This window comes from Boleophthalmus pectinirostris, unplaced genomic scaffold, assembly GCF_026225935.1.
Source record: "Boleophthalmus pectinirostris isolate CB_2022bp ecotype Guang Dong unplaced genomic scaffold, ASM2622593v1 HiC_scaffold_14, whole genome shotgun sequence".
Taxonomy (NCBI): Eukaryota; Metazoa; Chordata; class Actinopteri; order Gobiiformes; family Gobiidae; genus Boleophthalmus; species Boleophthalmus pectinirostris.
In genome coordinates, this window is record NW_026571047.1 from 23,205,589 (window position 1) to 23,227,297 (window position 21,709).

Sequence of the window (21,709 nt, forward strand, 5' to 3'; positions counted from 1 at the left end):
TAAAAGCTCAGAAGAGTCAGTTTGGCGTATTAAAGAAACAAAGGGAGGAGGTAGTTGTTGCGTAATGAAGTCAGCGTAGAGAGGAGCTGTCCTCAGAGCTGGATCCTCTGAGCTCTGAAACAACACATGCGTGAAAGCGATGGCTGAGAGAGTTATATAAGGAGATGGACTGGTTCAACTTCATGTACCTCATTCTTCTCACTAACAAGAATAACTCCATGTACACAAACATATGCTCAGTGGGGGAAGAAGTACTCAGTTTTGTTACTTATGTCAAAGTACAGATACAAGACCTGTAGCTAAAATCCAATTAAATTAAAATAAACCAGGACTAAAACAGTAAAAAGCTGAGACATAAAGTGAAAAAGTGAACTGTAATAAAAAATAAACTCCCATTTCACCAAGTCTCACACTGTAAAGAAAAGTACTTTTTACTTTTCAGTCCAGATCTAAAATGTAGTTAAGTAGAAAGTACAGATACACGTTCTCAAATGTAGTGAAGTAAAAGTAAAACGTATCCAGTAAAATGAAAAAAACAACTATTTTCTTCATTATTTCTCTCCAAATCCAAAATGAAAAAACGGATAACGATTTGTTGTTGTTTTTTTTTCAGTTTTTGATTTTGTGTTTAAATTCAACTTAAACTGCAATGCTGGACTGAACCAGGACTGAACCAGGTCCGGGACCAGACTAGGACCAGGACTGAGACCGGGAATGAAGCTGGGACCACACCAGGACCAGACCGTGATTGAGACCAGGATTGAGACCAGGATTGAGACCGGGACCAGACCGGGACCAGACTGGGACCAGACCAGGAGCAGACCAGGACTAGTCCTGTTTTTAGTCCAGTTTTTAGTCCAGTTTTTAGTCCAGTTTTTAGTCCTGTTTTTAGTCCTGTTTTTAGTCCTGTTTTTAGTCCTGTTTTTAGTCCTGTTTTAAGTCCTGTTTTAAGTCCTGTTTTAAGTCCTGTTTTAAGTCCTGTTTTAGTCCATATACAGCACAAATGAGTTTTCATTTAAATACAAAATCGAAAACTGAAAAAATGAATCGTTATCTCTTTTTTCATTTTGGTTTTGGAGACAAATAATGAAAAAAAAATTTTTTTAATTTCTTATTTTTGCTTTTATTTTGAAAAACAAATGAACGAATGATACACGGATTTATGTGGATATAAGTAAAGTACAGATACTTAAAATTTGTATTTACGCGTTGTACTTTTCCTTTTGTACTTCATTACGTTCCCCCACTGGATTTTTTTCTGGATGACATGCAAAAGCCTTGTAAATGTAATTTTTCTCTGTTTTTGCATGATAAAGAGGAGCTTTTAACACAAGACTTAATTCAATGTGAATGATTTAATGGAATGATGAAGGCGCAGCAGTGTATTCTAGTCTTTTGTCTCAGTTTACTGCAGAGCTGTCACTGTGATGTCCCCAAATGGAATCGCAAATCGGCAATTAAACTCCCAAATGGCTCCCAACAATATGAGCGCTGTGAAGGTATCAGTGGGACATAAAACTGCAATCATCAAGCCCCACATTAACAGATCTAAGATGCAGTTTTACGAAATGAATAACTAAACCAATGCAAAGTGTTATAACTCTCATTTGCAAGATTTTTGGGTAATTATTACAAGAACGAAAGGCAATTCCAGGTATGTTTTTGATGAGGTTACAACATTATAACGTCTTAAAGCTCACGAGAGTCAATTTAGTGTAATATAGGATAGGGCTGGGTGATATGGATCAAAAAATATATCTCGATATATTATACAATATATATCTCGATATCTGTACAGGAAAAATAACCCCTAAAACTATTACAAAAACAAATACGTCAAATTCCACAATGTCTTTTTTATTAAAGTGCAAGAGGCAGGTAGTTCATATAGTAACAAATTGCTTCTGCCAAAAACTCCCATATTACATAAATAATCATTTAACTGTAAAACAAAATAAATAATACATATTGCCTTCTTTTCATTCATAAATAAAACAACTCAAGCTCATCTTTGCATTAACTCTGTTATCCATATGATAACCATAACCATGAGCTCCTTTAGCAGAGGAAGCTCAAGATGGTCCTTATTTTAATATCCAGCAGTAAGGAACTCTGAGGTATCCCACAATCCATTGCAACACTACTGTACAAGTTACACATAAATTTAATTAAAATCTTCTACATAAATAAACTTTACATAACTATACTTTACAACATATAAACATAACGACTATAGAGCCACATCAGCCCGTTTGAGATTATAAAGTGTTTAATGCAATTTTGCGCAGATGTGTTTACGTTTTACCGAAACAAAACTTAAAAGCCCCAACTTTGGGCATTTACAGCGTTAGTGTGGACTGAATGACACACAAGCAGCAAAATCAGAGAGGCGGGGGCACGCGGGGGTGCGCACAGAGAATGCAAACAAGCAAAGCAGCGAAATCAGAATATAAGCATTATATTCACATATACGGTATGTCAGAATCCATATCGAGTTTAAAAAAAATCTCAATATATTTAAAATATCGAGATATTGCCCACCCCTAATATAGGACCTTTAATGCCATATTCTGAGAAATTCCAGCCACGGCACTAACAAATGGAGAAAAGATGATGGTGAAAAAAGTGGAAAAATTACACTGCACCTTACAAAAAAAAATCTTAAGTCTTATAAAATGTAAACATGCTGGTTGTTCATACTAGACTGCACAGTTGGCAGCACATACAGATCTAAATAAAGACACCTCACCTGCTCCTCTAGCGCCCCCTGTCAGGTGTAAATGAATGTTAATGCGCTGCTGTGCACTACCCACAATGCATCAGTCACACAAGGACCAATGCCAAGACCACTGAGCAAGAGGGGAGCGGACTGGCTTAGGCAGCTTTGGTTCACTTGATTTGATTTTCAAACTTCAACCAGATTTTTATTTGTTATTTTTTGTTTAATATTTGTCATAATTATATTTATGTCTATGTTTATGTCTTCTGCACAAACTCCTCTCTTTATATAACTGTGATTATTAAAAATAAATAAATAAAAAAATAGGAGCAGACATTTTGGACACATGACTCCCTCTGATATTTGGTCATATGTTTCAGGGTCCTTTCAAGATTTTGGCAGCCTCAGAGGGTCAAAATTTAATTTAATATTTTGGGCAAATTTGTTATACATTTTCAAGACTTGGACTCAGTTTTGTTTAGCCTTCAATCTATAACACAAACATACTACAATTATAATATTTACTTACAGTACCACAGTACATGCCTTAGTAAGTTTAGGCCTAATTCTGTGGTAGTAAGTAGTAGTATTTGATTTTGAATGTCATAGTAGTCGTTGTAGTCGTAGTAGTCGTTGTTGTAATATAGCAGTAGTAGTAGTATTTGATTTTAAATGTAGTAGTAGTAGTAGTAGTAGTAGTGTAGTAGTGTAGTAGTAGTAGTATGGTAGTAGTAGTGGTAGTATTAGTATTAGTATTATTATTATTATTAGTAGTAGTAGTAGTAGTAGTAGTAGTAGTAGCGGTAGTTGTAGTATTAGTAGTGGTAGTGGTAGTGGTAGTGGTAGTAGTAGTAGTAGTAGTAGTAGTAGTAGTAGTAGTAGTAGTAGTAGTAGTAGCGGTAGTTGTAGTATTAGTAGTGGTAGTGGTAGTGGTAGTGGTAGTATTAGTATTAGTATTATTATTGGTAGCAGTAGTAGTAGTAGTAGTAGTAGTAGTGGTAGTGGTAGTGGTAGTAGTAGTAGTATGGTAGTAGTAGTGGTAGTATTAGTATTAGTATTAGTATTATTATTAGTAGCAGTAGTAGTAGTAGTAGTAGCGGTAGTTGTAGTATTAGTAGTGGTAGTGGTAGTAGTAGAAGTGGTAGTGGTAGTAGTAGTAGTAGTAGTAGTAGTATGGTAGTAGTAGTGGTAGTATTAGTATTAGTATTATTATTAGTAGCAGTAGTAGTAGTAGTAGTAGCATGAGTTGTAGTATTAGTACTAGTAGTATCTGATTTTAAATCTAGTATTAGAGGTATGGTAATAGCAGCAGCAGCAGTATTAGTATTATTAGTAGTAGTATTAGTAGTAGTAATATAGTAGTAGTAGTATTTGATTTTAAATGTAGTAGCAGTAGTATAGTAGTAGAAGTATTTGATTTTAAATGTAGTAGTAGTAGTAGTAGTTTAAATTTAAAACCAGTTGACTTATTATAATGTATTAATATCATATCTGCCCAGTACTCAAGAAGTACTTTGTTATTTTCAAAGTACTTCACTGATACATAAAACAAATAAGATAAAAACGTTGCTGTGAATTCGGTCTCCTTGACGTGACCTTGAGCGGCGACAGGGAGCCAAACCAAACAGGCTGCGCCCGTTTCCGCGGCAACAACCCCTCAAAAATGACCTTTCCGCAAGCACAAGAAAACACACGGGGCAGGTGGGCGAATAATGGAGTTTCATTGATAAAAAAAAAAAAAAAATGGTATACTCTGTTTTTTAACGAACCAGGGACAAACACAAGAGAAGTAAAAGAACTAAAATCCAAATCCAATTCAATTAAAATAAAATAGGGCTAAACCAGGACTAAACCAGAACTGAACCAGGTCTAAAAAAAAGAATTGAACCTTGACTAAACCTCAACTAAACCAGGACTAAACCAAGACTGAAATTGATAAAACCTAGACGAAACCAGTATTTAATCAGGACTAAAATGGACAAAACCTAATCTAAACCAGTATTTAACCAGGACTAAACCAGGATTAAACCTAGACTAAACTAGGACAAAACATCACTAAACCAGGTCTAAACCAGGACTCAACCACATGTCTTCCTCCTGTATGTCTGTCTCTCCTCTGTGTACAAGATGCATAGAAAACATGTGGATAGTGGACAGACAGTGGACTAAACCAGGTCTAAACCAGGACTAAATTTAATAAAACCTAGACTAAACCACTATTTAATCAGGACTAAACCATTTCTAAACCAGACTGAACCAGGACTAAAATGGATACACACAAACACACACAAAAGAAAAACAGTATAAACCAGTATTTAACCAGGACTAAACCAGGTCTAAACCAGACTGAATCAGGAGTAAAATGGACAAAACCAAGACTAAACCAGAACTAGGACTAAACCAGGTCTAAACCAGACTGAACCAGGACTAAACCAGGAGTAAACCCAGACTAAACTAGGACAAAACCAAGACTAAACCAGGACAAAATCTATACTAAACCAGGTCTAAACCAGGACTCAACCAGGACTCAACCAGGTCTAAACCAAGACTAAACCAGTACAAAACCTATACTAAACCAGGTCTAAACCAGGACTAAACCAAGACTAAACCAGACTGAACAGGACGAAAATGGACAAAACCTAGACTAAACCAGCATTTAACCAGGACTAAACCAGGATTAAATCTAGACTAAACTAGGACAAAACCAAGACTAAACCAGGACAAAACCAGGACAAAACCAGGTCTAAACCAGGACTAAACCAGACTGGGGCAGGACGAAAATGGACAAAACCTAGACTTAAACCAGTATTTAATCAGAACTAAACCAGGACTAAACCTAGACGAAACCAGGACTAAACCAAGACTAAACCTAGATGAAACCAGGACTAAACCAAGACTAAACCAGGTCTAAACCAGGACTCAACCACATGCCTTTCTCCTGTATGTCTGTCTCTCCTCAGTGTAGAAGATGCATAGAAAACATGTGGATAGTGGAGAGATAGTGGACTAAACCAGGTCTAAACCAGGTCTAAACCAGGTCTAAACCATCTAAACGTCTTCCTCCTGTATTTCTGTCTCTCTTCTGTGTACAAGCTGCATAGAAAACATGTGGATAGTGGACAGAAATGCGAAGCGTTCGAGAAGAAAAACGTAGCGAGCGCAGTGGAGGAAAAAAAAGACCGAGAACGAGGGGAGGGGGCTGCACTTCCTGTTGCCGAATATGGTTGTGCAGGATTCCCCCCGGTTACGAGGTATTTGAATTCAGCTCACGTTCGCGCTGAGAGAGAAGCGGAGAGAGGAAGAGGGGGGACCACGTCAGAGGACAGTGACGCATCGTACAAGCACCAAAATCATTTTACGCTCAACAATTTGCCCCTTAGGGATTCAGAAGCTGGTTGTTTAGCTACAATAACGATGTATACACTAATTAATTGTTATAATGGCCTGGACAGACTAATGAGAGAAGACAATTACATAACCTACATAAAGCTAAATATCCTACCTTACACTAGGGATGTAACAATAATCGAAATATCGTGATGTCGTATCGTCAAAGCTTTCACAATAATATCGTGGCCCATCACAATATGTCAAATTACAAGTCTCTTTGCTTAAATTAAGAGTTATAATGCAGCAATAGCTAAAAAAAAAGACACAAAACTACATAGACCATGATCCTTTGCTCCATTTCAGTGCAGACTACAAGAAGAAATAACAGTTCTAAACACTTTTAAGTCGTACTTCTTTGGCTATTTAATTTATTTATTGGTTTATTTATTTCTATTCTATGATTTTGTTCTTATTTTATTTTACTGGTTTTTATTATTATTATTATTATTTTAAGAGGAATATTATTTTAGTAGTTTATTTTATCATTTTATTATTGTTGTTATTATTATGTATTTGTGCAGCACTTTGGAAACTGTTTGTTTTTTGAAATGTGCTTTAGAAATAAAGTGGATTGGATTGGAATAAGTCTTGATTAAGGCATTTTAAGAGGAAAAAGTAGCATATTCACAGTTTTGCCTCCACAAAATATTGCAATAAATATCGTACCGTGAGATGTATATCGTGAAAATATCGTATCGAGAGATTTGGATATTGTTACATCCCTAATCGTGAGCATTCCCATGATATCGCAATAGATATCGTACCGTGAGGTTTAGGGGTATGCAAAAATATCGAAATATTGATATAGCGTATTGTTTAATGGGGTGATACAGTATCGATATAGTGGGCTGCTGTATCGATATATCGCCAAGAGTATTTTTAGGTATACTTTACAATTTTTTTAATTACACAGCTACAGTTTTGTTGCTTGTTTTGAGGAAGGAAACTCGTTTATGTGTTTTGATGATTAAAATGTTTGTTTCATATGAACTTTGTAAAAAAAAAAAAAAAAAAGGTTTAACATAGACTTCACAGCCACAACTTAGCCATTATTTTTTAGAGAATCGTATCGAATCGTTTTGAAATATATCGTACTGAATCGAAAGTTCACTGTATCGAGATATGTACCGTATCGTGGCCTGTGTATCGAGGTATGTATTGTATCGGCAACTTCTTAATGATACCCAGCCCTAGTGAAGTTCATACCGTGACAATATCATATCGTGAGACTTGGATATCATTACACCCCTACTTTACACAGTATCGATTGTAGTACTGGTACTAGTACTGGTTATTTCTGGATAATGAAGTACCGAAAATCAAATACTAGTCCATACTTAAACTGGATTCGTAGCTAGATACTCGTTTGAGAAGGTATCAATACTAAAAAGTCATATTCACAGGACAGAAATAAACAGGGATGTAACGATATCCAAATCAATACATCCCTACAATATTAGGGGTACGATATTTTCATGATATGCATCTTAGAGTATGATATTTATTGCGATACGTTGGAAAGGCTAATGTAATTGTAGATAGGACATTTCTGCTTTTAAAATGCTTTTTGTAGATTTTGGTGTGAATTATTTCTGTGATAATCCCAAGAATTCCAGTAAAAAACATATTTCTTCATGTTGTCTGAACTGAAACGAATTATGGTATTTGTAGTTTCCTATGTTTATAATGCTCCACAGTACTGCATTAAACACATCTATCTCCATGGAGACAAAAAGGTGACACCACCAAGCAGAGGTTGGGACTTGCAAGTCGTGAGTCAGAAAGAGTCACTATTTTTAAGACGTGACTTGATAAAATACACAAAGACTTGGGACTGGACTTGGACTTGAGCCCTGTGACTTGAGAAGACTTGATGTTTAGACTAGTTGACAAATTAACTGTTATTAAGCACTTTTAAATCTTTATTCTTTCCATTTTGACCATAATAATTCGCACTCTTGTCAAGGCATTCGTGACTCGTGACCCGACTTGGACTTGCCTGTATTTGACTTGGGACTTGACTTGGACTTGAGGTCAAAGACTTGAGACTTGCAAAACAACGACAACTCCACAAGCCAAGTTACACGTCAGACTTGAATCGAGGCGACCCTGCTCGTGTTTTTCAAACAATAAAAACACCTGTAATTGAATAAATGTGAGACAGATGGAAAAAAAAATAAAATCAGATGACAGACCCTCCACCAGAAAAGTTCCACAATGCACCTTTAACCCTTGGAAATAAATATAAAATGATAAGAAATATTGCTTTGTGTTACTTATTCCAGTGTCTTGCTTGTTAACACATGAATCACTGCATGCACACAGAACATATGTCTGAACTGACTCACACAGTCCACACGTGAGCACTTGAATGCCTCGTGTGACGTTCACTGACAGTCTGTGAGCGCAGCAGATGCTTATACAACAATATCAATTAAACATGAATGCTTGCTATCACCCCAGCCTTACATGTGCCTGGTATTACGTAAAGCTGGATATGTTCGGCTAATGTCAGTGAAGTAAATATTATTGGACCAAACTACTGTGTAGTTTTGTGGAATTACAGACTCAGGGTGTGTAGCCCATCTAATAAAGTTGCTTTAACATAAATGTATTATTCTTAATTGCTTTACTTTATTTAAAGTTTTCTTCTAAGGTTAATATATAGTAGGGGTGTAACGATATCCAAGTCTCACGATACGATATTGTCATGGTATGAACCTTATGGTACGATATTTATTGCGATATCGTAGGAAAGATCACGATATGGTGGGAAGGCTCACGATTAGGGATGTAACAATATCCAAATCTCTCGGTACAATATTTTCACGATGTACATCTCACAGTATGATCTTTATTTCGATTTTTTATACACTGAAATGGAGCAAAGGATCATGGTCTATGTAGTTCCCCCTGTCATTTTTTTTTTTTAGCTATTTCTGCACCATAACTCTTAATTTAAGCAAAGAGACTTGTAATTCGATAAATTGTGATGGTCCACGATATTACTGTGAGAACTTTGACGATACGATATCATGATATTTCGGTTATTGTTACATCCCTAGTATATAAGATTCAGTTGTTATTATTAAAAGTGCACTATGTAACTTTTCCGTTGAGGGTCCATCACCTGCTTTGTTTCTGTGGATATGTCATTGCTCTGATTTGAAAGTTCCACAGTATGACCTTAAACAGCTCTATTTAACATTACAGGTGGTTTTATGCTCAAAAATACCTGTACATCATACTGCTGATGTACACCATCAACCTCTCCAAAATATCGCAATAAATATCATACCGTGAGATGCATATCGTGATAATATCGTACCATGAGATTTGGATATCGTTATATCCCTAGTTTGTCTACATCTTCAAAGCTCAAAATGCTCTGTTCCACCTTGTGATGTCATAGTGGTAGTTTTCAAGTTAACAGCTACCTTTCACCTTTTCTTCACTAGAAATTGGGCTGAAATTATCTAAATGATTCTGGAGAAGGTGTATGGAATTTGAAAACACAGTGGAGCACTTCCCGTTTTACCACATGACATCACAAGTTGGAACAGAGTGTTTTCTGTTTGAGAGACGAACGCAGCCTAAATATGCAACAAAACACAACTCCAGGCGTGTTTGTGATGAGGAACCAACATAACATAACCGATCAGAAAACAGCGTAATATCGACCCTTTAACCAACTATGAAGCGTTGAAGAACCCACTGGGCTCATCTCTCCACAGACGATTCCCACAGAGCTACACAAACTCAACAAACACAGATGGTGTTTATTCAGCAACCCCAACAACCTGCAGCAACTCAGTTTTCCCACACGCACACAGCACCCGAACGCACCACACTGATTAAAATGTGCACTTTTTTGTTTTTGCCGTCATTATTCCACCATATGGAAATAAACTTGGTAATCGCAATGGAGACAGGTTAATGGTCAGATCTATGGAGAAGCAAGGCTGCACATGGTAAGAATTCATGTTTCAGTATGTAACTTTTTGCTTTTTTTTTTTTTTTTTTTACAAGAACCCCAGAAGTGCGAGTTCAGGCACCAGCCAATCAGCGAAGAGTCGTACATTCTGTGTTGGCAACGATTCCCGAGATCGAGGATTTAAAGCCGGAACAAAAAAAATGTTTGGTAAATTTTATCAAGGGGAAAGACGTTATTGCCCTTCTTCCTACAGGATTTGGGAAAAGCTTACCAGTTACACCAGTATACCAGCGATTGGTTAAATTAAAAAAAGTACCCGCCTACCGACAAGCAAACAAATTCTAATGCTGCGAGGTCAGACGGTTTCTACGAAGTGAAACCGGCTCATGAATCAGGTTAGGATTGCGTCTCCACAAACTTGACTCTTACTTGGCCTGGAAACGGGGCTCCAACTGCTTGTTTCCATGGCAATGATGTTCTTTTGGCTATAATATTCCACAGTATGGCTAGGCCTGTCACGGTAACAAATTTTGAAATACATTGCTGAAGTAAATATAGATGATAAAGGAAAATACAGAAACAGAACTATAGAGCAGAATTATCCACCAAAAAGTATTCTAAATGTACAACATCGTTACATCGGGGGTCCGTCGTCTACTTGTTTCTATGGATATGTCATTGGAATGTTCCACAGTATGACATTAAACAGCTCTACCTTACATTTAATCAATTCCAGATGGTTTTAGAGCTCAAAAATACCAAGAAAAACAGGCCTCTCCACAGATCTGACCTGTAATCTGATCTGGTTTGATCTCCATGATGATAAGAAGGTTTAATGCCATACTGTGAAACATTCCAGACAAAGCAATAACATCTCCATGGAGACAAGCATTTGACGGACCATCCACCAGAAAAGTTACACAATGCACCTTGATGCAATTAGTTTGTATCTATAAAGAGAAAAGTATGGTTCCTTCTAATTACTGAACTATACAGTAATTACCATGACAGACATAATTATGGCATAAAACATATCTGTCTCCATGGCGATGTAGATGATGCGCCACCACCAGAAAATTACATTCTGTACGTTTTATTGAGCAAAATAGCTGATTTACTAACTGTATTGTCCGGTCTACTCTGAACTCTGAGCACTTGGCTATTATTGTGCATGCTGTAGGACAAGAGATGTTCAAGCCAAATGATGCGTTCAAGGTCTGAGAACTGTGTGGGCTCAGACAAACTCGAGATCTGTTTATTAATTCATCAGAGTTGTAGATAATGACTTCATGAGGCCAAATGTCAGAGAGTATATCACACAGAGAAAGGCTATAAATTATGTATTGAAATAAAAACGGAACAGCCAATATAAAGGATGTCATCGCAGATTTCTTTACTTGTTCAATTGATGTGGTGGAAGAAGCACTCACACTTGTTACTTAAGTAAATGTACAGATACTGGAGAAAGTACACAAAAAAAAAAAACCCAAGTAAAAGTATCACCTGAAAAAAATCTACTTAAAGGTGCATTGTGTAACTTTTCTGGTGGAGGCTCCGTCAAATGCTTTTCTCCATGGAGATGTTATTACTTTGTCTGGAATGTTTCACAGTATGGCATTAAACCTTTCTATTGTCACGGACACCAAACCACAGCAAGTTACAGGTCAGATCTGTGGAGAGGCGACACCGCTCACAGTCAGAATGCTTGTTTTTGGGGTATTTTTTTGAGCGATAAAAATATTAAATTGAATAAATGTAAGGTAGAGCTGTTTAAAGTCATATTGTGGAACATTCTGAGCAGGGCAATGGCATATTCACAGATATGACATTGAGATTGTGAAGTTTTCTGACTCTACACCCAAAAAGCAGGCATTCTGACTGTGAGTGGGGTCGCCTCTCCACAGATCTGACCTGTAACTTGCACTGGTTTGGTTTCCATGACAATAGAAGACGATAGATGTAGTGATTTTGATACAGATTTGAATGAACTGGACTCGTGACTTGGACTCGAGTCAGACTTGAGTCACTATTTTTAGGACTTGAGGCTTGACTTGATATAATGGACTAAGACTTGGGACTCTACTTGGACTTGAAGGTCAGTGACTTGGGACTTGAGAAGACTTTAGAAGCACTTTCAAATCTTAATTCTTTCTGTTCTGACTGTAATGATTCACACTAAGATCTTGTCAAGGCATTTAAAAAGGAAAAAATAACTACATTAATTTCTACAACTCTTATATACTCTCTCTATATATACTATAAATACTCATATAGAAATATACTATGTTTTTTTTAAGTATAATTTATCTTAAAAGTCATAGAAATTGCACAAATCTAAGCTATATTTGGTACTTTGATTTGAGCTTTATGAGTCTTGAACTTGACTTGGACTTATGGACCAGTGACTCGAGACTTGGACTTGCCTGTATTTGACTTGGGACTTGACTCGGACTTGAGGTCAAAGACTTGACACTTGCCAAACAAAGACTTGGTCCCACCGCTGCAGATTTGTGCTGAATTCAGTTCAAGTAGAAGGAACTGAATTTTCCAAGCTGTTTTATTTGTATATTTTTGTTTGCTCGAACTATAAAACGTGTTAAAAATAACCCCCAGGATTTTCAGCAGGTTTCAAAGTATAATAAAAATACTTTAAAATTTCAGTCCCGTTCAAAAATGTAGTGGAGTAGAAAGTACAGATACCTGCTCTCAAATGTGGTGGAGTAAAAATATCCACTTAATAAGTACAGATACTGAGCTACTTTTACTTCATTGCATCATCTTAAAGATTCACTGCATAACTTTTCAATTGCTTTGCCTGGGATCTTCCATTGTATAACATTAAACGTGTCTATCTCCACGAAGATAAGGCACCAAGCCAAATTATACACCAGATCTGCGGAGAGGCCACGACGCACTTAGCAATAACGCATGACTTTTCCATTTTTGTAGAATAAAGAGTACCTAAAAATAAGTATGAAGTTTTATTTGAGTACTTTTGTATGCACAAAATGTGACTATACTGCTCACTTATACAGTCTGGAGTAGGGATGGGCATGATTAGTCGATTAATCGATAATTGATCATTAAGAATTTCATCGATTATGTTCATTTTAATCGACACACCGAATGTAGGTTGCTGTGTGTAGCGTGACCAAACAGGGGTCTGTACATGTGTCTCTCTGCACTCAGAAGGAGCGAGACACAAACAGTGGGTCAGTCTGCAACGTAACGAAATGCAAATGCGTATTTAACGATGACTTGTACAAGAAATTCCACACTTTCCGTTGCGTTCGGGACAAGTGTGAGGACATGTGCACAGTGTATAAAGCAGGAACATATGTTTCGGTGTCCAGTGGGAAAAAGTTTTGCCAGGTGAGAGTCGCGCAATGTCGATGACGCGTCCCCACCTCTTACCGCCCGTACGGTGTCCTGGTTTGGACAAACACAAATCTGGTCACACTAACCTGTATTCCACTGAGTCATGTCTTTTAATCTGACAGAAATTGACCGCATCAGCGACACAAGAGCTGTAGTTTTATCTTCGCTGAGTTTATGCAAATTAGCGATGCGGTTTTAAGTTTCGTTTCTGTGAGAGTTGCGCAAAACTGAATTAAACACATTATAATGTCAAACGGATTGATGTGGCTCTAGAGTCGTTACGGTTTATATGTCGTAAAGTTGATTTATTTATGCAGATTAGTAGTGCAGATAGTAATAATAATGATAATTTTAATATAAAAACGTTAATGATTAATCTATAATCGATCGTTAATTCTTCCGACGATCGATTAATAAAATTTCATCGAATGCCCATCCCTACACGGTACGATATTTATTACGATATCATGGGAAAGCTCACGATATGGTGGAGAGGCTCATGATTAAGGATGCAACAATATCCAAATCTCTCTGTACGATATTTTCACGATATACAACTCACGGTACGATATTTATTGCGATATTTTGTAGAGGCTGACAATCCTGTTAATATGCCACTTTTTCTTCTTAAAATGCCTTGACAAGACTTAATCCAAAGAACTAAGACTTAAAAGTGCTTAGAACTGTAGTCTACACAGAAATAGAGCAAAGGATCATGGTCTATGTAGTTCCCTCTGTCTTATTTGAGCTATTTCCGCACCATAACTCTTAATTTAAGCAAAGAGATTGCAATTCGATTTATTGTGATGGTCCACGATATTATTTTGAGAACTCTGACGATACGATATCACGATATTTCGGTTATTGTTACATCCCTATTAGATCATTTGGGGGAAAATAATAAAAATCGTCTCTGAATATCATCCCTAAATGAATCCCTAAATATCGAAAAAAGCTTATCGGCCAACTCTGGATCCTAAACAGTATTGGTATGAAAAAATCCATGGCAGTCGATCTCAAATTGTAATAGAAATCAACCAACAAAACCTGCGGTGAATGGGCAAACAGCTGTACCAACTGCCCTCTGCAACACCAAATACGGAATAAATTTAGACTAACAACCCACACAAAATCACAATGAACTTTCGCTTTTTACTACTTCGAAATCCACTTTAAAACACGCAAAACTGGTCTCACGTTCGGAGGAGTTTTCAAGGATTCTCAAAACTGCTCACTCAAATTCCATTAATGCTTGAGTAAAAAAAAAAAAAAACGCACTCAAGAAAATGTCATCTACGTTTTTAGACCTCAGCGAGTTCACACGGCGTTCGATGTCCAAAACACAGACAGCTAGAGTTATTTCTTCTTAAATATCAAGCCTTCTTCCATCTGTAGACAGCAATGAGTCACTCACAAACGCCCCCATTCAATTTCACAGCAAAAACTTCGCCCTATTGAAAAACCTAAGATGTCATTCACCCATTGTCACTTTATAGAAATGCTCAAACGGTGGGAGGGTGAAGAATTATAATCTATAGAACAAATTTTGTGATAATTACTTGCAGTTTAAGATGGTGTTGTTTTATTTTACACATTAAAGCTCCCATATAACTCTATTTTCTGATGATATAATCTTGTTTCCTCATCACAAACAGACCTGGAGTTGTGTTTTGTTTCATTCACCCTTCATGTTTAGGCTGATTTCTTCCCTCGAACGGAAAAAACTCTGCACCAATTTGTCATGTCATGCGGTAATACAGATAGAGCTCCACTGTGTTTTTAAACTCCACACACCTTCGCTACAATTATTTGGATCATTTCAGACCTAGAGCGCCAATTTCTACTGATCTAAAGGTAAAACGCAGATGTTAACTTGAAAACTACCGCTTTCATGACATCACAAGGTGGGACAGAGCATTTTGAGCTTTGGCGATGTAGATGTAGATAGTAGGGATGTAACAATAATCGAAATATCGTGATACCGTATCGTCAGAAGTCTCACAATAATATCGTGGGGTGTCTTAATATATCAAATTTCATGTTTCTTTGCTTAAATGCTCGGTTTTACAGTAGCAACAGTTTACGAACATCGGGAACTACATATCCCATAATTCATTTTCAGTTCAGACAACATGAAGAAATATGTTCTTACTTGAATTCTTGGGATTATGATGGAAATAATTCACACAAAAATTTTGTCAATGTATTTTAAAAGCAAAAAAAGTGTCCCATCTACAATTATATCAGCCTCTTCAAAATATCGCAATAAATATCGTACCGTGAGATGTATATCGTGATAATATCGTACCGAGAGATTTGGATATCGTTACATCCCTAGTAAACAGACTAAAAACGATTACTTAATCATGTGTGAACGAAACAAAACACGACTCCGGGCATGTTTCTGACAACATTCTAAGGTGACGTAAAGCTCACAAGGGTCAATTTTCGATAGTATCTCCATGGAGACAAGCAGGTGACATCACTAGACCAAGTTACAAGTCAGATCTGAGGAGAAGTGACTCCGCTAACGTAGTTTTTGAGCACTGGTAACTGGTAAATGCAAGAATGATGATGGAACATTCTCAGCAAAACAACGTTATCGCCATGGACACAAGCAGGTGGCCAACTTAAAGGTGAAAAGTAGCACACCTTTACGACCAGGTGAACTCATTTTGTCCGGGTTTAACTCCAGTTGTAGCCAAGGTCTTCTGTTTCAGGTCTGGTTTAGTCCGGATTTGGTTCAACTAGGCTATTTCAGAGCTCCTTTCAAAAATGTAGGTCCAACTCCATCTTTATAGTGGAACATTTTAATAGCCATGCCACAATAACATAAATAAAGTGTGATATAATGCGACTTTCTTCACTCTTCAGTTCGGATTTACTCTTTTGTCAAACATTACATCGCCTTTTTCATGTCAAAATGTTGGTCCAATAAAGTCACCTCAGAGATTCTTTCAAAGAGAATACCAATAGTCCATTTACTTTCAAGACATACCTTTAGTAACAAGTTTTAAGAATTGCATCGCGCGACACAAAGACACGTAGCAAGTCACGGTAATCCGACTATGCCTGTCTTCCCGGGGTTTACCTTGTAGACATTCTCCGTTATACGGTGCACCTCGTCGGTCCGGGACATCTTCGTCGGCGCGTCAGTCACAACCATAGACGGGACTGGACGATCGGATGGGTCAGGTGGAGTTACGGCGGGGATGGCGGTGCTTACGCTGCTTGGAGGCTCGTTACGGCGGCAGAAAGACTCGTGTCGTGAGTGGGATTCCGGCTTTTAAAGGAAAGTCCCCCGGCTGCACCCACACACACACATACACACACACACACACACACGCACCGGCTCACCACGCACAAGGACGGGATGAACGAGCGGGAGGGAGGCGCAGGCTGGAGTCGGTGCAGCGCAGAGGCGGACTTTACGCCGAGGCGCGTTCAAGGGCAGTGGGAAAGTACGGAAACCCGCACGAATGACCTTTCTCGCACAGTTATGAATGGCGAACCACTGATGAATTATTTATGAAATCTTTTTAAAAATCCTCCAGTGGTCGAGTGGCCTATTTTAAAATCCATTCACAAAATATCGGTTTTTCAAAATCGACTAATTGTGGCTATTTTAGGCTCTGTCACCTATTGCCTGTTGTTGGTCATTCTAAAAACCCATGGATTTAAAAAATTTTCCCAATCTCATTATATTATTTGATTTATTTACTAGTTTATTTATTAAAAGGTCCATGTTGCGCTATTTCCTGATCTATGTTCAGTGTGGGAAGTTTACTTTTAAAATGTATTCTTCTACAGATTACAGATTACATGCCCCAAAATGTAGTTTGTAACGGAATCCATTAAATTACTTCAGGTGATTTATGTAATCTGAATACTTTGGATTACTTGATATTGTCATGCTTTTTGAAACTACATGAATGTAGCAACCACATCCTGAAAATTCTTGTTTGTTCTCATCAAATTGTTTGTTGAGCTCAAGGCTCCATGAATAAGCAACTGTTTAGTGTAGAGAAGCAAAGACGAGAATCTGAACATAAAATGTTTTGTTTTGTCTGCTAAAAGAAAATAAAAAGCCCAGTCTTTACTTAAACATTTTTAAAAAATATTATTGATAGAGAAATTATTTTTATATGAGATCACTGCTGCCTTAAATTATGTCCACTCTACTGTTAGGTGTCATATTGTTTAGACCTGGTTTAGTCCTGTTTTAGTCCTGTTTTAGTCCTGTTTTAGTCCTGGTTTAGTCCTGGTTTTAGACCTGGTTTTAGACCTGGTTTTAGACCTGGTTTTAGTCCTAGTTTAGTCATAGTTTAGTCTTAGTTTAGTCCTGCTTTAGTCCTGCTTTTAGATCTGGTTTAGTCCTGGTTTAGTCCTGGTTTTAGTCCTGCTTTAGTCCTAGTTTTAGACCTGCTTTAGTCCTGGTTTTAGACCTGGTATAATCCTGGTTTAGTCCTGGTTTTAGTCCTGGTTTAGACCTGGTTTAGCCCAAAATGTGAAAAAAGGAAAATACCGCCATGTAATCCATTTATTTCAACAAAGTAACTGTAATCCAACAATTACCTCTCTCGTGATATCGTATCGTCAAAGTTCTCACAATAACATCGTGGACCATCACAATATATCGAATTACAAATCTCTTTGCTTAAATTAAAAGTTATGGTGCAGCAACAGCTAAAAAAAAGACAGAGAACTACATAGACCATGATCCTTTGCTCCATTTCAGTGCAGACTACAAGAAGAAATAACAGTTCTAACACTTTTAAGTCGTACTTCTTTGGATTAAGTCTTGTCAAGGCTTTTTAAGAGAAAAGAGTGGCATATTAACAGTTTTGTTAACCTCCACAAAATATCACAATAAATATCGTACCTTGAGATGTATATTGTGAAAATATCGTACTGAGAGATTTGGATATTGTTGCATCCCTAACCGTGAGCCTCCCCACCATATCATGAGCTTTTCCCATGATATCACAATAAATATCGTACCGTGAGACTTGGATACTCCATACACCCTCCCTAGAATAATCTGGATAATCTGAACCCTGGATATTCCAATCTAGGCCAAAGACTCATGTTGTATTCCTATTACCTGACCAGCCAGAACCACAGGCTTTGACAAAACTTTACGAAGACGAGTGGATCTGGAGCTGTATCCTGTCTCCCTGATTTTAGAGAGTGTGATTGACAGGTGGATTAACCAATCAGAAAGACGCATAACATAACAACATGGCTGCTTACACATAAAAAAAGAGAAAAAGCAATTTGAAGAACTGAGAAACAGCATGTATTTTCTCAGAATCAGCAATCAAAGTACCAAACTCTTACTTATCTCAAGTAAAAGAAGTGATTCATTTTGTTCTGGATGTTATGAGAATTTTCAAGCTGTGGTTGAACCGTCTCAAGTTTGGATGAAGGATTTTCACTCTCCATTGTCCAATTCAAGACTCTCCAGAATTTCAGATTGTAAAAGGAACTGGCTGATCAGACAAGCAGAGCTATGGAAAAGAACTCATCAAAACACAGGACATGATCAGAAAGACTGTCTGACCCAGGAATTCAACCCACAATCTGAGTTAAGATAATTACAAATGGCCCAATAATTAAAACAACCCAATAGCTTAACCGTAATAGCCGCACTTTTACAATCGGGTCCGGTCAAGTGGTAACGGAGGGAAACAGGGGCAGATTTTTTTTACATTCAAATAGCTCTTATTCAGAAACTAGAGGGACTACTGAAATAAGAAAAGTATTAGAATGTAGGAAAGAGTTAACACTCCAACAGGGTAAAGTTAAACCTGTGATATTCTTTCAAGTTGTTGACAAAAAATTTTAAAACTCATGTCGGTAACGGAGGGAATGAAATATGCAGCACTTTTTGGGCAATAAATACAAACAGTGATAACTAGCGGTTCTCACTTACATATCCTTAACAAACTCATTTAAATATTTGCTTCATATAGTTTTCTACCATGTGGTACAAGATTAGGTTGAAAAACCTCTTACTTTTTGAGTCATGAGATTTTTTATTAAGAAAGGTCATGGTAACGGAGGGAAAATAACAGAGGGAAAATTGTGCAAGCAAGTAGAAGGTGCATGATTTAGCATAATTTGTCAGTTTTTTTCTTCTGAAAACTTTAATATTACTTCAAAATGAAAAGAAACTATTTCTATAAAATATGTCAGTCCTTCCAAGCAAATTTTTTATAATTTTAAATACTTTTTTGTGAAAAATCATGTACCTTCATCAACAGTTCAAAGATGGAATAACACAAGATATGATGAAATACATCCATTTATTTACATGATTTGCAGGTCTTTGAAATTTGGGAAATAATTTTTGTTCCATGTTTCATACATGGTCTGTTTAAAACATATGTAACTTTAGAACCAAAAATGGTACAGAAAAAAGGTAAGCAGTTTCATAAATTAGAGTACATATGCTATCTATTGAATAAATTTTTATATCAGATGCATTAACTAGAATTTTTGGCCTTGCTGTATACTTCTGCTTGACCGGGATCAAAACATATACAAACTTTTCAAATAGTTTGCATAATTTTATGGTCTTTTCTAAGTCTTGTAAAAAGGGAATTCTCCAGAAGCTACCTTAACTTATAAAAGGAACCCAGATATATATACGAAAACAAAACACATAGTTACAAGTTATAATTTCAGCTCATCCCACACCGAGACCCGATACAATCCTACAGTTTTTGTTCTAACACACTCTAAAACACAGAGGCTTGTTGCTGGGAGAATATTATTTTCTGTACTTATTGTTTACTCTGTTAACCTATAGGCTAGACTATAATGCTATTTTAACTTTATAATAGTATCATTAATGTAACTAGACCCTCAGCTCCACCCTTTCCTTTCAAAGTGACCTTTGAAAATCCAACCTTTATGTGAAGCTTGTACAATGGGTGTGTGCCATTGAAACATATAGACGCACAAAGCCTTGTCTAAAAACAGTTATACTCAAGGCACCTCCAGGATTTCCCAGGAGAAATCTAACACTTCTTACTATATGCAGTGTTGGGGAGTAACAGATTACATGTACCGGAGTTACGTAATCAGAGTACAAATTATGAGTAACTGTATTCAGTTACAGTTACTGTTTCAGTGAGTGGTAATTGGATTACAGTTACTTTGTTGAAATAACTGGATTACACGGTGGTATTTTCCTGTTTTCCTGATTTCACATTTTAGGCTATATCCCCCCATTTTTTTATTTATGTTTTTTTTTTTTTTTTTTGGTAATTCCACTAATTGAGGGAAACTAAACCAGGTCTAACCTAGATCTAAACCAGGACTAAAACAGGACTAAACCAGGATTTAACAGGACTAAATCATGCTGCATGGACTGTGTCTCCTCCTCTTCTATCAATAATATTTTTAATATGGTTAAGTAAAAGTCTGGGCTTTTTATTTTCTTTTAGCAGACAAAACATCTTATGTTACGATATCCTCGTCTTTGCTTCTCTACAGCAAATCAAGTAATCCAAAGTATTCAAATTTCATTACTTCCCTTAAGTAACTTAATGGATTACAAACTACATTCTGGGATATGTAATCTGTAATCTGCAGGGGAATACATTTTAAAAGTAAACTTCCCAACACTGACTATATGTCACTATTTTCAATGTATTTAAAAATGTCAAAAAGTACACATAGAAGTATCACATATAGAAAGACTACTTCATTGTTGTTTGGAGCTCAGTGTTTCGTGGGGATATTTTCTATGCAAAAATGGGGAGATTTTTGGTATTTATGTTATTGTATGGGATGAGTTGAGCTATAGAGAGTTAATACGTCACTTTTAATTAGAACCTGACCGATATGGATTTTGCTGTGGCCGATATGAAACCAATATAATGGGAGTTGGAGCTGCCGATAGCTGATAGAATCACCAATATATTTAGTGATGTAAAAATTTACTGTAAATCTTGAACTGTTTAAAAAACTTAGGTTTGGCTCTAGTGGATTTTAATTTGGGTTTATTTAGGCAACATTTATTGTTATTCTGCCTCTTTATGTCATATTTACAGACAGTAGGTCGGCCTAATGGCATTTTTTCATCACATTTTAGCTACTAGTGATGGGTATTCCAGTTCAGTTTAGAGAACCAGCTCTTTTGGCTCAGCTCACTAAAAGCAGCTGGCTCTTTTGGCCCCCAAGTGGCTCTTTGGATTGTTTTGTTGCAAACAGGACAAAACCAGGTCGTTGGCCGTGGCGTTTTGTGGGACAGCAGCAGCTTCATTAACAATTTTCAC

The 21,709-nt window shown here is 36.9% G+C and overlaps 1 protein-coding gene across 6 annotated transcripts in view; it reads right to left on the reverse strand.

Moving 5' to 3' along the window:
• The window catches only part of baiap2b (BAR/IMD domain containing adaptor protein 2b), a 98,716-nt gene extending 81,882 nt beyond the window's left edge, over positions 1-16,834 (reverse strand). For all 6 annotated transcript variants that reach the window (XM_055150463.1, XM_055150461.1, XM_055150460.1 and 3 more), the window contains exon 1: positions 16,513-16,834. In XM_055150463.1, coding sequence (XP_055006438.1) covers positions 16,513-16,587 — 75 coding nt within the window. In that variant the 5' untranslated portion in view covers positions 16,588-16,834. The remainder of the gene's footprint in view (positions 1-16,512) is intronic.
• Between the last annotated feature and the right edge of the window lie 4,875 nt (positions 16,835-21,709).